A 16059-nucleotide genomic window follows, 5' to 3' on the forward strand; every position below is an offset into this window, starting at 1 on the left:
GCAGAATTGCAGACAGACTGAAAATTAGAATGAGCTTTCTCCTGCAGTCGGCAGAAAAGCAAGGAGCTCTGAGACCCATACGGAGACAGAGCTGCCACTTAGTATGCGAGGCTTCGGCGTGAGCAGGCGGGAGAGTGGGGTGAGATCTGACCACCGAGTAGTCACCTCTCCCCAAAGCCACCTCACCTGCTCCAGGGAAGTTGTGTGCAGGCACGACTGGGAGTAGCACCAAATTGCCCCTTTCTGGGCACCGGTCGTGATCAACACTGCACCTCCCCCGCAAAGCAGATTCTGTAATTATATTCCCTGCATTTCCAGTCATCTCAGTACAACCCAGAAAACAGGCGGAGATGGCGATGTCCGTGTAAAATGCAGATAACACGCGGACATGCATCAAGTACAAGAGACGATCTTTCTCTAGCAATAACGCAGAATCAAGCATGGAAGATAGTAGGTCTGCTCTTTCAATCTGCTCTGTCCTTAGCAGCGTTACCTGCCAAGTGCTGGTGCCCAGCGAGCAGTGTGCTGTTGGACAAGGTGTGGCTCCAGCACTGGCTGTCCTGTGTCGCCTGAGTCACCTGGCTTCACTTGCCCCAGGGTGGCCTCAGATTTGGGTCCTGGCACTTACGCTTCACCCACCTTCCCAGCCTGTCACAGCCTAAGGAAGTTGTAGCGTAGGAAAATCCTGGACAGATGTACAGTTGCATTTGAGGGTGACTCTGGCGTGATCTGCTCATTGGTGGCCCTGAACAAAGGCCCCTCCTGCACACAGCAGACACGTGATGGCGTCAGGGCTGAGTCCGCGTCGTGTGGCAGCTTGTTTCAGAGCCCCGTGTGTGTCACGTGTGCTGAGGGCACAGCACTACGTGGGAACACAGGAGCTCTGCAGACTCCCAAGTCCAAGAGGACACGTGGAAGAGAAGTGGGCGTGGAAGTGCAGGGCGTGGCTCCTCACAGAGGTCAGAGTTAGGAGTCGTGATGGTGGCAGAGGCTGTGAGGGTCCAGGTGGAAGCTGAGGGCCTCGACCTGAGGACAAGCCAGTGGTGCTGCCTCGTGGGTGCTCTGGAACAGGCCCAGCTCTCTCTGCTGGGCTAGAATGGCCAGAAAGGAGGACAAGGGCCCTGATGACCTGCTCAGTGCCTCACAGCCCAGCAAACGTGTGTGAGCAGCCACGGTCGTCTCAGACCCTCCTGGAAAGCAGAGAGCCATAACTTCCATGGATCCTCCCCACTCCTGATCCCGCTCCCAGGTCCCAGCACCGGCTGCAGCATACAAGTGACACTCGAGGTGGTCCAGATATGTCGGCCAGTGTGTGAGAAACAGAGACCCAGGCAGAGAGATAGAGGTAGAGACAGACACACAGAGAGGGGGCAATAGAGATGGAGGCAGAAGGTGCAGGTGGCCCCATTTGGGCGCTCTGGGAGGCAGGGGTGATGGGTGTCCATTTGTAAGCACCCCCAGTTCCCAGGAGCCGTGTTCCCCACAGGGCGTGCAGAAGGGCCCCCAGGATGTCGGGAGGTGGTGCGGTCGCTGAGATGGCTGCACACAAGTTGAAGAGCATGGCTCACAGTTTCTGCACAGGCGGTTCCCACACGGTTACTTCCCTGGGTTTACCACGCTCGGCATAGGGCTATGTTCAAGCCAGCTTCATACGTGCCGTGGACAGCATTTCGGTCAGGAGGCTGAGTCCCCCAGGCCTTGCCCGCATGCTAGACCCGTGTGGCAGGTGCAGGCTAGCGGCCCAGCTGTGAGATGGGGGACTTGTGAGGGTCACTGCTAGGCCATGGGCCTCAGGGAGGGAGAGCCTGCCGCTAGCCGCCCTCCTTAGTCACTCAAGGGCACAGCCAGTACTGATGTTGCTGCTGGCTGTCCTGGAGATGCCCTCAGAGAAAGCCAGAACGGCCGCGGCCCCGGGAGGCCACGAACCACTGTGCGCCTGTGTTCAGGTGCTGAGCTCTGCAGTCTCCCGAGGACCCAAGAGGCCCTGCGGGATCCATGGGAGCTTCCACCCTGTGCACAGTGCTCTGCCAGTGGACAGCTCAGCTCCAACGTGCCTCACACAGAAACCCCTGTGAATTCTACACAGGGTCCCGTTGTCACGCCCCTGCCCTCATCACCCCCAGCAGCCAGCGTGCCCCTGTCCCACCCTCTCCAGGCCCTCCAGTCGTGCTCCCTTGGCTGTTCTGGAGCCAACAGAGCCCCAGCCCCACGTTTGCTTGTGCTGGCCCCTCCCCCGGAACGCCCTGCCCCGAGGGCCGCCCCCTTCTCTAGGGGTGTGCTCAGGGTCGCCTTCTCCAGGAGGCCTTGCTGAGCCCTCCCTCGACTGCACCTGACATCCCCATGACTGCGCTGGAACTCCATCATGCAGGAAGCTCCTCTCTGCTCCCAGGTCAGCTGCAGCGTGACACAGCAAGTGGCTGTGAGATGAACAGATGAGCCTCGCTCTTCCCCTCCCACGCCAGGCTGCAGAACTGGGGCAGTCAGAGCATTTGTCTGTGACCTGACAGAAGGGGTAGGTGTCTTTCCCTCTTCCCTTGTCCCTTTCCAGTTTGATGGAGAGTTCTAGAAAGGCTGGTACTTGGCCCAGGAGAACAAAAGTGCTGATGGGATCTCACAAGGGAGATGAGTGGCCTTGCTGGGAGAGCCTTGGGTTTGGGTGGATCCCCCAGAGCAGATCCGGTTGTCTGTGGAGGTCACTGTTCTCTGGACAGTCAGCATCCATGGGGAGACGGGGGCACCTGGCTTGTCCTCACATGCATTTGCTCTTGAAGGGAGTTGTGGGGCAGCGACGGGAACGCAGACTGCTTGCCCTCTTAGTGACCCTGTGTGTTTGTGTGTTGGGGGGACGGGTCTTCCTATGTGTGAGGGGCAGCTGACGGCTTCCTCAGATGTGGAGACGGCAGTGAGGTGGTGCCCGCAGCAGGTGGATTTCCAGAGGCAGAGAGCAGAAGATGGCAGCAGATGCCAAGGTCCAGATACAGTGAGTCAGGGCTGCTGGCGGCCGGCTGGTGGGGCGGCTGGCTGTGAGGCGTTCGTGGTGAGCGAGGGGCGCCTGGACACAGCCACAGGGAAGAAACACGCCGTTCAGAAAGGGGGCTGGGAATATGTTTTAGGCAATTGCAAATCATAAACCAAAGCCATCTGCCCAGTGATAAGCAAGGCCTCGCCCATGTGGGCACAACCGAAGTGCCTGTGAGACTGTCGTCCCCACTCTGAGTCCTGCCTGGCCCGGCTGTCATCTCTCCAGGTATAGCTTTCTCACCACACATAGCCCCTCTTTTCCATGGAGGGGCTGCCCCGGCCCCTTCTCTCTGGGAGACGTGAGCCCTGAGTTAGCACAGCCGGGAGGCCCCATAGCTGGGTCACGTGCCTGTGGCTGCTGTGTTACTGTGCGCGTGCAGGCAGGTTGCTCCTGAGGCAGCGTCGGCACTTTGTTTACAGAGCAGTCTTTGAGGAGGACTTTACAAAACATAGGGCAGTGATGTTCCAGGCACCCCGGAGCGCCGCCTTCTCATCTGAAAACCGCTGGACACATGCGCCATCTGCGCCCAGTTCCCGCCAGCTGCTGCCCCGCGCTGCCTGCTTGGGACTCACAGGCATTGCCTGGGCTCTTGTGTAGGGCTGTGAGCAGCATGGGAAGCTCGGGGACTGTAGAGGAATGGCTGTGGTGGAAAGATGCCCTGGAAGAGTTACACAAGAAAGGCAGAACTAGTGCAGGTCCACGTTGGTGGAGCAGAACAAGAAGCAAATGAGTTGGGAGACCATGGGCACCTTGAGAGGCAGTTGCCCTTGCTCACAACCCAGGCCCCAAAGGCTTAGGAAAGACCTGGAATCTGTCACTTGGGACTCGGTGGAGGCGGCAGCCCCGCCTTCCCCAGCTGTAGTTCTGTCTCTTCCTGTGCACCCCACCCAAGCAGCCCTGTGGCACAGGGTCTGAGGCCAGGACTTACCCTTCCTGCTGAAGGCAGAGAGACACTTGCTCAACTTGGATCTGTTGGTCTTGGAAACACGTGATTGCGAAACTGCTCCAGTCCTCAGACTGTGCAAGTTCTGACAGGGAGGGAGAGAGCCAAGCAAGGCAAAGAAGACCTGAAGCGTCAGACAGCGGGGCTGCATCCCCCCTTGACCCGAGGCCCTCCGCAGGTGACCTGAGAGTTCTGAGTGGATTGTTTCTGCAGCTCTTCTTGCACAAGTAACCCATGGTTCAAGGGAAGCCACGGCTGACTGGGAGAGCCGCCATGGTGTCTCCTACTCATGCTAGGAGGGCCGTGAGAACACATCCCAAACTCAGCGCCTGGAAGTCACTCTGAATCGGGAGCATAAGCTCTTTCCATAGCCCTGGAGAAGAGACAGACAGCACTGCCGTGAGAGATGTCTTTGGAACACGGGAGCTGAGGGGACACAGTGCCACGTGGGGTGCCGGCCACACGAGACAGTGCATCCCATTCTGCCTTCCACCTCACTGTCCAGTCTCTCACCCTTGTGTTGAACTGGAAGGCTTCAGTCAGGGATCCCAGGGGTCTTTAGGCTACGCATGGCACTGCTGAGTGTGGCGAGTGGCACTTAGGAGCAGTGTTGGATGAAGGGCATGGCCAGAACCCAGGCCGCCACCCCCTGTGGGCTCCGAGGTGAGCACAGCTCCTGGCGGAAGCTGCTGTGCTGCACAGCGCGAGGACTGCTCACCTGGCTGTTCCTCTGCCCCCAGAAGGCACCGCACGTGTCTCAGAGTGGGCTCTGTGACAGAGGGAGGTGGCCAGGACTGCACTGCCCTGCAGAGCCCTGCCCTGTTCTCTCCTGCTGTTGGCTGCTCTGTGCTCTCTAACTCATTTGTGCGTTTGCTTGCCTGTGGCTTCTCATGGTGACCAGATGTTGGGCGAATGCGGAGTTGCATCCTGGAGAAGCATCCGAGGGACAGACGGCTGGGAAACCAGGGTGTTTCCACCTGCCAGTCCCTGTCCACTGCTGTCAGTCATGAAGCCGTAGCCAATGTGGCACTACAGTGTTGAAGGAGAGACATGCACATAGCAGGCTATGTGTTCAGATGCTATGTGGTAAGATGGCCAGATGCCAGGTGGCTCCTGGGTACCTGCTCATGGACCAGGGCATCGGGGTGAGGCCACCACGTGTGCACAGTACTGGGTACCTGCTCTCTGGACCAGGGCATCGGAGTGAGGCCACCACATGTGCACAGCACTGGGTACCTGCTCTGTGGACCAGGGCATTAGTGTGTGGCCACCACGTGTGCAGAGCACTGGGTACCTGCTCATGGACCAGGGCATCGGGGTGAGGCCACCACGTGTGCAGAGCACTGGGTACCTGCTCTCTGGACCAGGGCATCGGAGTGAGGCCACCACATGTGCAGAGCACTGGGTACCTGCTCTCTGGACCAGGGCATCGGGGTGAGGCCACCACATGTGTACAGCACTGGATACCTGCTCTGTGGACCAGGGCATCGGGGTGAGGCCACCACGTGTGCAGAGTACTGGGTACCTGCTCTGTGGACCAGGGCATTGGGGTGTGGCCACCACATGTGCGGGGCACTCGCAGGGTCCTGGGGAGAGACCTCCAGGAGGTTGGGGCCATGCAGGTGAGCCGAGACTGACAGCGGGGGTCGGCAGCCCACTGGGCCAGGTTTCGGATTCACACCTGTGAGGCTGGCAGAGCCGTGAGCCAAGTGCACTCTTGCTCAGCTTTGCCGTGGAACCCCTTGGAGGTAGTTGGCATCCTCCCGGTTTTTGGGGCTCCCAGCTTCACACATCAGCACGGCGAGAGAAGCTGTGTGAAGGTGTCCTCTGTGTCTCAGTGTCTTGGGAGAAGGTAACTCGTGAGTCAGGTGTACCTGGTCCCTGACTGGGGGACGTACACACCTGCTCACCTCACAGGATGCAGAAGGGCAGGTGCAGGCCTGGCGGGGCTGAGGGTGCAGAGTGTGGAGCCCACCCTTTCCACTGCGGGCTGCATGGGGCCTTTGCAGAGGGCAGGGACCACCGGCGCTTCTTCCTGTCCTCTCTACCACATTCCCTACTTCCTCCTTTTCCAAATCCCTTGATGACTGGAGGACTTCCACAGAGAAACCACGAAAATGGTAACTCGAACCGACTGGTCTCCTCAGCTTACCTCCCAACACACATCAGCATGCTACACGCGTGTCCTTGTGCTCACATGGAGGGTCTGTCTGTGGCTGCGCTGCTGCACACTGTTAGACCTCCCCAAGCCTGCTGTGCAGCGACAAAGCAGCCGGGCTACCCCGGAACACTTCTGTGATCATAGCCCAGGACTCTCCCGAGGTGCATAGGCTGAGGAGAATGGCCCGTCTCCAGGACTCTCCCGAGGTGCATAGACTGAGGAGAATGGCCCGTCTCCAGGAACATGTTGGAGCAGCAGTGACCTCAGGCCCTCACAGCTCACTCCTGAGGCCAAGCGCCGGTGCACCAGGCGGGTGAGCACACCACAGCACTGCTGATCTCACCCATGGCTCGGGCTTCCTGTTCTGTCTGTCTGCTCCTTGGGGATGCATTTGCCCTGACAATAGAGAAGACGACCTACAGGAAGTATCCAGAGAGAGAGAGAGACGGCATTGGTCTCACACAGTCATTGATGCTCTCTGCCTAATAAATGAATTTGATTTGCTGATGTTTAGAAGGTGTGTCAAATCTTAAATGTTTTTGACTCAGTATAGGATAACAGGATGTTACTTTCTATTATTGCTAGATTGAGCTCCAAATCTGTTTCCACTAACAAAAGCATTTCTGCATAAAATCCATAAAGCACTAGAGGCTTCACATCTCAGCTCTGAGTCAACAGAGTCGGTAGACCTCACTTCTTCAAATCATTAATGAATGTTAACAATCCTTATTATGATTTTTTAAAACAGAAACAAAGAAGAGACAGGAAAATGACCTGCAGTTAGTCAAATCCCATCCAAGGGAGAAGATTCATTTGAAAGCCATTTAATATTTGTTTAAGATTTATTTATTTAAAAAAAAAAAGATTTATTTATTTACTTGAAAGAGTTACACAGAGAGAGAAGGAGAAGCATAGAGAGCAAGATCTTCCATCCACTGGTCCACTCCCAATTGGACACAACTGCTGGAGCTGCGCCAGTCTGAAGCCAGGAGCCAGGAGCTTCTTCCAGGTCTTCCCATGTGGGTACAGGGGCCCAAGGACTTGGGCCATTTTCCATTGCTTTCCCAGGCCATAGCAGAGAGCTGGATGGGAAGTGGAGCAGCCGGGTCTCGAACCAACACCCATATGGAATGCCGGCACTGCAGGCAGCAGCTTTACCTGCTACCCCACAGCACCGGCCCCAATATTTATTTATTCCTTTATTTGAAAGCAGAATAACAGAGAGTGGGAGATACAGAGAGATCCATCTTCCACCTGCTGATTACTCACCCAAATTGCCACAACAGCCAGGGCTGGGCCAGGCTAAACCCAGGAGCATGAAACTCTGTCAGGGTCTCCCATGTAGGTGACAAGGAACCCAAGTACTTGGACCTTTATCCATTGCTTTCCCAGGTGCATTAGCCAGGAGCTGGATTGGAAGCAGAACAGAAGGACTTGAACCTGCTCTGCAGCGTGGCGTGCCAGCGTTGCAAGCAGCAGCTTTACCCACTAGACCACAGCGCCGACCCCTAGAACCTTTCATCATTGTTTTGCAACACACACAGTAACATTTGTGTACCGTGGTGAATAGAGTCCCACGTACTCCTTGAGTACGAAACAGTATGTCTCAGATGAGACGTCAGGGGTTCATGTCACTATAACACAGTCTTTTTAAAGGAGAGTCCCCAAGTTCTCTGGTGGGATCCAGTGCTCTCTCCCAGGTCATCACAGTGTTCCCGAGGCTGGGCAGTGGATGGGCACAAAGCTCGCCGTGCGTGTGTCCCTGGTGCCTACTCATCCCCAGCCTGTTTCAAGACATCAGCCGTGTCTTGCCTGTTCCCTCCCACTGCCTCCTACAGGTAGACACGCATGTGAGAAGCACAGCTCATCAGGTTTACTTTCTGAGCTTTCCTGTGGAATTCCTGTTGCTTTTATTTTGTGTCGGGATCAGTGGTCTCAAAGAATGAGATTCTAACTTTATTCACTCCAGGATGTGCTTATGATGTGGGTGTCGCTCAGAAACCTGCTGGCCGCTTTTCCCTGCGCTGCCTGAGCGCCACTGTGAGAATCTGCACTCTCAGCGGGGTCGCTGCGAGCGAGCGTTCTCCTCAAGTCCACGGCCGCTTAGACGGCCGAGGGCCAGGGTGGGTCTAAGGTGTGCGTCCAGTGAGTCGTCCCAGAGGATGGAGGCAGTGAGAAACCGCAGTCTGGCCCTGATGCTCGCCACATTTGCTGGTTTGTGATTAGCCGAGGACGTTGGCAGTGCACAGCACATGTCTTAGCTGGCCCCTGGCTCTTCAGCACGGTCTGTTCCCTGAGGTCAGCTCTTCCAGCCTGCTGCCAGTGGGACTTGGGGCTCTGTTACGTGAGGAGCAGAGCGTCACTTGCAGTTAACTTGCTGTCCTTGCTGTCGCAACTGAACTTCCAGCCATTTCTCTCTTTTCTTTTTCTCTTCTGTCTTTTTCTTTCCTTCGCAGACGACCATCAGATGAACTGTCACAGCACGCGCATCCTGCAGGACACGGAGAAGGATGACAACAACAACGATGAGTATGACAATTACGATGAACTCGTGGCCAAGTCGCTGCTGAACCTCGGCAAAATCGCCGAGGACGCCGCGTACCGGGCCAGGACCGAGTCGGAGATGAACAGCAACACCTCCAACAGCCTGGAGGATGACAGTGACAAGAACGAGAACCTGGGTCGGAAGAGCGAGCTGAGCCTAGACCTGGACAGTGACGTCGTCCGGGAAACCGTGGACTCCCTGAAGTTGCTAGCACAAGGGCACGGGGTCGTGCTCTCCGACAGCATCAGCGACCGGGGCTACGCGGACAGCGTGCCCCCGCAGGACGGCAGGGGCATGAACTACGTCATGCTGGGGAAGCCCATGAACAACGGGCTCGCCGAGAAGATGGTGGAGGAGAGCGACGAGGAGGTGTGCCTGAGCAGCCTCGAGTGCCTGCGCAACCAGTGCTTCGACCTGGCGCGCAAGCTCAGCGAGACCAGCCCTCCCGAGAGGGGCCAGGCGCCCAGCCACGCGCGGCCCGAGGACGACTTCCCGGGAAGGACGCCCGACAGGAGCTACTCGGACATGATGAACCTCATGAGGCTCGAGGAGCAGCTGAGTCCCCGGTCGAGAACGTTCTCTAGCTGTGCGAAGGAGGATGGGTGTCGCGAGCGGGATGACGACACCACCTCCGTCAACTCCGACAGGTCAGAAGAGGTGTTCGACATGACCAAGGGGAACCTGACCCTCCTGGAGAAAGCCATTGCCCTGGAGACGGAGAGGGCCAAGGCCATGAGGGAGAAGATGGCCATGGAGGCCGGCAGGCGGGACAGCCTGCGGTCCTACGAGGACCAGTCTCCACGACAGCTTGCCGGGGAGGACAGGAAGCCCAAAGCCAGTGACAGCCATGTCAAAAAGCCATACTATGGTAAAGGTAATGTTTCTACCTAACGTAAGTGCCTCACGAGAGCGTGAGCTGACGTAGGAGGCGCTGCTGCTGGGCTGCCCAGGAAGCGTGGTGGGCGCGGAATCCTAGCTCCCGTGCAGCCCTGGAGTTGGCTTCAGAAGTCCGTTTAGTGGTTGTGTTTCAGGAGAGCAAATAGCGGGTTTGTCCGAGATGCCCGGGGGAAGCTGATGCCATGTCGTTAGGGCATCTGAGCAACACGGGACTCGGGGATGCGTGGGTTAGCACACACGGCGTCTGGGGCGGATGAGCCCGGATGTGCTCCAGGAGCCACCTCCTGCCGTGACAGCAAGCCTCACAGAGAAGCATGGCGAGGCGGGGGCCCAGGATTTATGAAGGGTGCTGATGGAAACATCCCAGGTAGAAGTCAGAGCCCTTGGTAGGATGACCCGTGACAGCAGCTGAGGGTGGTGGCTGCACCTTACTTACCTGAGGTCACAGGCAGTAAGAACCATTGGCTGCAGGAGGTGGGCATGGCCTTAGCTGAGACCAGCAGCAGCATAACCCCGGCTGCCTCGCGGCCTCCATTCCATCGTGGCCATAGCCATGGCGCTTTGCTCAGACACAGCGTGTCCCACAGCCCTCAAAACTATCCAGGGTGATAGTTTTAGCTGAATTTCTCTTATTAAACATGCAGACGGGTATTTGTATATGTCTGTATATTTAGCTATATATATGCATACTTACACTATACATATATATTGTAAATATATCAAATATATACAGCCTGAATAACTGACTCCATGTTTGCAACAGCTGCAGTGTCTGCTCTGGCTGTGAGGCTGGTGGTGACTCGGCCTCTTGCAGAGTGCGGCCGCTGTGGGCGTCTCAGTGACGAGTTTCTTAGAGAATGCAGAGAGAAGCAGTTTCAAGAATGCAATGAAATCAAGGGTCCTCCAGTCCTGAGTCAGTGTGAAGAAGTTCTTTTTCTGTTCGTCTTTATCCTACTCACTGCGAACGCTGGCTTTTCTCACTTTGGACCTGATGATGAGGGCCAGGAATTCGGTTTGAAAATCAGTTACTGCATAAACTCTGCACAGCCAGAAACACTGCCCTGCCCTGCCGCAGGTGTGTGTCGCCTCTCCATGTGTGTGCCTCACTTCCAGGCATGCCAGGCATCGCTGGGACCAGACCCAGGCCAGGCCAGCCTGCGCCGGAGGCTCCGTGGGTGCAGGCCGGCAGGCGTTGCGGATTCGGAGGGGAGGCCGAGACTGCGCCAGGCGCGCAGTGCGGCACGGGACACGTCTGTGGCTGAGCAGAGCACACGGCTTGCTCATGCCTGCAGTGCTCACTGGGTAACCGAGATGTGCGCAGACCAGCCACAGAGAATTTGGGGTTGAAGTTGGTGAGGTCATACAGGAACCGACCACCCTGAGGAAGAAGCAGCGTCTGCTCAGGTGATTTCTGCTGATGCTCTGGGGCTCTGAGTCGTGGTTCTTGGGTGGCGTTCGGTGGCTGAGGAGTGCGGTGAGAGGCTGCCAGGCTCCCTGTGGCAGGCCACCCATGGTCTCTGTGATCTCTGGGACAGTTCCGGCTCACTTTTGGCTCGTTTTGTTGATGTTACTTGGTTTTATTTGTTTGCAAGGAACGGAACTTCAGGCGTTTGCTTCCCCTGTGTGAAGGGGCAGGGATGGGAATGAGCCCAAACCAGCTGAGACGTGCCTTTCCCCCGCAGTGGGGCAGGGTAGGGGTCCAGCCTGCCCGGGTCGGGGGCACTGGCAGAGGCTGCGCTTCTCCCCGGTCTGCGGGCCGTCGTCCTGGGACCTGAGCCCCTGTCTGTGCACTGTGGGGCTTCCTGCGTTGCTGCGCGGCAGGTGTCTGTGGTTGAGTCCGGAACCCACAGCCCAGCACGTCCTGCAGAGTGGATCTGAGAGATCAGCCTCCCTGTGAGTGTCTCACGACACCGCCAGTGCACAGTGCTTGACAGCAGCCTCCGTTTGCAACTTCTCAGCCCTTCACAGGCCTCAACCCCATGTAAACTGTCGATAAGGAACGTTCTAGAATCATGCTAACACAGAGCAGTCAGTTAGGAAGCTCCTCTTCCGCTGCTCAGCCCCGTGGCGGGAGGCGCAGGGGAGCGGCCCGGTGTTTCCGTGTAAGTTGTGGCAGCGTTTGCAGCTGCGTTGCTGGGCTCTGCTTGCTGGGATGTTGTGTGTGGAGACAGGTTGGGCTGGCCAGAGGTGGGCAGTGACACGGAGGGCAAGCAGCATGCCCCAACCCCACCAGGGTGCCATGCATGGGGAGGACAGTGTACCCCCGTGGTCCTCCACAGCCTGAGACGCCCTTGAGCCGCAGTGTCTCTATGCAGATCTCTGCTGAATTTCAGAGTTCTTTGAGATGTGTGAAGCATAGTTCGTTAGTAAATCACAAGTATCCTGATGAAATAGCCACTTAATGATTAATTACACTTACCAGTCTTTTACCCCTGATCAGTATCTGTATCTGGTTAAAGATCCCTTACGTCCAGTTCATGATTTGAAATAATAACTATGCTCCTTTGAGATTGTTACTGTGTACTTAGTATTTCAAATTTATATTAACTAAACTATATCAATCTTATTCTGAAATTATTCAAAGGTTTTTAGTGTGTATATGTAAGAAGAGCTCCAATAAGGTAACTAGAAATTGAAGTGACAGCCATGTAATTATAGGTTTGTTTCTAGAGGTTCCGATCAGTGAGGAACGGTAGGGAAGTGCTGACTGCTGTTGGAAGGACTCTGCCCTCACGCCAGCACTGAGGGAAGAGGTGCCGGCGTCCAGGGTCGCCTGGAGAAGGCTTGCTGTACAGACAGTCTCATCTGTGTGCTCCCGTGGGTTCTCTGTCTACTCCAAGTCCACGTGAATGACTGAAGAAGAAAATCCAACAAGAGTCCACAAATTTTAAAACCAAGCTTTTTCCTTATAAAAAGCAAGCTCTTTACCAAAACAAACATTTGCCAAAACGGCTGGCTGGCCTGATTAGTGAGCCTACACCATACAGAGCTGAATCCCTAAAGAGCACTGCACTAAAGAGCATTCTCTAGCTAAAGCCTAGTGGCGACTCTGTGATCCGAGCAACTGGTTTTCACAGACCGCTGACAGCACAGTGTTTCCAGGGTTCCTGGTGGGCCTGAGCTCTCCCTTAGCAGCGCTCTGCTACACAGTGATGAACGTGCTCAGCTCTGGATCTAGCACCAGTTTCCTGAGTGAGTGATTTCATTACATTGCTGGACAGAAAGTCGGCTCCGCCCTGGCCTGGACTGAGGTTGCAGATGCCCAGGGGCTGCCACCAGCCACGGCCTCGTAGTTCCGGGTTGCATGCGTCGCGTGGCACAGGCCTGCCTTGATGCCAGCACGGACGGAGCCTGACACGCAGCTGCTGTGGTGGCTTCTGCTCATCGCCCCTGTCACATGGGGCCTCCACCCTGAGCTGTCCCCTTGCAGGCCTCCTGAGAGTTCCGTTTGTGCTCAGAAAAGCTCTGAGTGCTGTGCGAGAGACGGCGCTGCTTCACCCTGGACAGCAGCTCCTGCCGCCAGGGAAGCCGCCGCTCACCGCGCACACGGCCAGAGCGGCTTGGCGAGCATCTCCGTCTCCGGGGCAGTCGCTCTGTGATGGCCGTGCCGTGCGTGTTCTCTGGGAAGGCCGCTGTCCCATCACGGTGGGCACAGCGCATCATGTAACACACGGGAACACACTCGATCGGGTGCAGGCGAGGGTCAGGCTCTGCTCTTCTCGCGGGCAGAAGCTCATGGTGCTACGGGGAAGGCTGGAGGCCGGCCGCGGCGTCAGGGCCTGTGTAGCGGAGCTGTCTTCAGGTTGTTAAGTGATCACGGTCATCTCCGTTGGTAAACCACTCGTTCTCTTGGCACCTGTTGTCGCTTTTAGATCCCTCAAGAACAGAAAAGAAAGAGAGCAAGTGTCCGACCCCCGGGTGTGATGGAACCGGCCACGTCACCGGGCTCTACCCGCATCACCGCAGTCTGTCCGGGTGCCCGCACAAAGATAGGGTCCCTCCGGAAAGTAAGTCCCGTCTCTCCGCGGCCCTGGGCCTTCCAGCCCCGTGACTGTGTCCACGCCCTCCTGCCTGATGCCATCTCCATCACATCTCACCCGGATCCTCCCTGTCCCTGGAGGCAGCTCCACCCCTTGCTCCCCTCCTGGAGGGGAACTCCCCCTAGACCACCCTCCCTGCTCCCAGGCTACACACAGGGCTCACCTCCAGTCCCCTCCCTGCACCCACACAAGGCTCACCTATAGTCTGCAACCCACGCAGGGCTCACCTCCAGTCCCCTCCCTGCACCCACACAGGCTTCACCTCCAGTCCCCTCCCTGCACCCACGCAGGCCTCACCTCCAGTCCCCTCCCTGCACCCACACAGGCCTCACCTCCAGTCCCCTCCCTGCACCCACACAGGCCTCACCTCCAGTCCCCTCCCTGCACCCACACAGGACTCACCTCCAGTTCCCTCCCTGCACCCACGCAGGCCTCACCTCCAGTTCCCTCCCTGCACCCACACAGGACTCACCTCCAGTCCCCTCCCTGCACCCACGCAGGCCTCACCTCCAGTCCCCTCCCTGCACCCACACAGGCCTCACCTCCAGTCCCCTCCCTGCTCCCAGGCTACACACAGGGCTCACCTCCAGTCCCCTCCCTGCACCCACACAGGGCTCACCTCCAGTCCCCTCCCTGCACCCACGCAGGCCTCACCTCCAGTCCCCTCCCTGCACCCACACAGGACTCACCTCCAGTCCCCTCCCTGCACCCACACATGCCTTACCTCCAGTCCCTTCCCTGCACCCACACAGGCTTCACCTCCAGTCCCCCTCCCTGCACCCACACAGGGCTCACCTCCAGTCCCCTCCCTGCACCCATGCAGGCCTCACCTCCAGTCCCCTCCCTGCACCCACACAGGACTCACCTCCAGTCCCCTCCCTGCACCCACACATGCCTTACCTCCAGTCCCTTCCCTGCACCCACACAGGCTTCACCTCCAGTCCCCCTCCCTGCACCCACACAGGGCTCACCTCCAGTCCCCTCCCTGCACCCACGCAGGGCTCACCTCCAATCCCCCTCCCTGCACCCACACAGGACTCACCTCCAGTCCCCTCCCTGCACCCACACAGGGCTCACCTCCAATCCCCCTCCCTGCACCCACACAGGACTCACCTCCAGTCCCCTCCCTGCACCCACACAGGCCTCACCTCCAATCCCCCTCCCTGCACCCACACAGGACTCACCTCCAGTCCCCTCCCTGCACCCACACAGGCCTCACCTCCAGTCCCCTCCCTGCTTCCAGGCTACAGGCTCCAAGCTCACCTCCAGTTTCTGTCCTGACTTGCCTTGCGACCTCAGGCAGATCACTTCTTTACTACCCCTACTCAAATTCCAGATTTGAGCCAAACAGCATTGGAGACATCCCCGTGCCCCCCCCCCAATAGTGCAGCACGACCCCAAGCAAGGGGCCTCAGACTCCTCCTGCCCGAGTGTCCAGCCCTCTGTGTGCTGTCCCTGTCAGTACTCATCTGGGAGGTCTCCCTGCATTTCGACTGTGAATGTCTCATGTCATACCTGTTCTCTCACGTCTACACTCCCTGGGCGTAAATACGCAGGTTTCACTGGGCAGGTCTTGATCTGAGACACCACTTCTCACTGGGTTCTCACAGTAGGAAGAACATCCATGAAAACAGCTAGATTTCTTTTAGAGCTGAAACAATACACACCTTTCTCTGTTTGTTTCTGTCAGCGATAAAGTGTGCCGACTGTGTAGCTGGACTCAGAAGCAGCAGCTCAGGTGGAAGGCACCGTCCTGAGATGAGGAAATGAGTGTGGATCCTGCCTGTGGGTCCAGGGCGTGTGCAGGGTCTTCCTCTGTCTGAAAGGCCATGGCCAGGCCAGCGCCGCGGCTCACTAGGCTGATCCTCTGCCTGTGGCGCTGGCACCCTGGGGTTCTAGTCCTGGTTGGGGCACCGGATTCTGTCCCGGTTGCCCCTCTTCCAGGCCAGCTCTCTGCTGTGGCCTGGGAGTGCAGTGGAGGATGGCGCAAGTGCTTGGGCCCTGCACCCCATGGGAGACCAGGATAAGTACCTGGCTCCTGCCTTCGGATCAGTGCGGTGTGCCGGCCGCAGCGTGCTGGCCGCGGCGGCCATTGGAGGGTGAACCAATGGCAAAGGAAGACCTTTCTCTCTGTCTCTCTCTCTCTCTCACTGTCCACTCTGCCTGTCAAAAAAGAAAAAAAGGCCATGGCCAGCGGCAAGGCTGGATGCTGGCAAGATGCCCGGTGATTACGGCAGCATTCTGAGGACAGGCCCATCAAAATGGGTGACACTGGCGTGCCGGCAGGCAAATCCGTGGGAGCAGGGCAAGTTCTTGGGGTATCTGAGGCTTAGGAAGCAGCACGAGCTTAGCGTCGGAGGTGAGATGGTTTCAGAGCCCAGTGGGGCTGCCGGGTTTCCAGGCGCTGGTGACAGCAGTAAACCCGCGGCTCCTGCAGCTGTCTTGGAGCAG

At 57.5% G+C, this 16059-nt stretch overlaps 1 protein-coding gene across 22 annotated transcripts in view; it reads left to right on the forward strand.

The window, feature by feature from the left end:
- MYT1L (myelin transcription factor 1 like) overlaps nt 1-16059 on the forward strand; it is a 440164-nt gene that overhangs the window by 327579 nt on the left and 96526 nt on the right. For 17 of the 22 annotated variants that reach the window (XR_011386785.1, XR_011386786.1, XM_051838143.2 and 14 more), the window contains 2 exons: nt 8583-9545; nt 13441-13575. Coding sequence is in view for 20 of the 22 variants with exons in the window: in XM_051838143.2 (XP_051694103.1) it covers nt 8583-9545; nt 13441-13575 (1098 nt within the window). In the remaining 2 variants the exon portion in view is untranslated. The remainder of the gene's footprint in view (nt 1-8582; nt 9546-13440; nt 13576-16059) is intronic. The other 5 variants (XM_070069474.1, XM_070069485.1, XM_070069482.1 and 2 more) reach the window with 1 other exon arrangement.

Source organism: Oryctolagus cuniculus, chromosome 2 (genome assembly GCF_964237555.1).
Source record: "Oryctolagus cuniculus chromosome 2, mOryCun1.1, whole genome shotgun sequence".
In the NCBI taxonomy this organism is placed as follows: Eukaryota; Metazoa; Chordata; class Mammalia; order Lagomorpha; family Leporidae; genus Oryctolagus; species Oryctolagus cuniculus.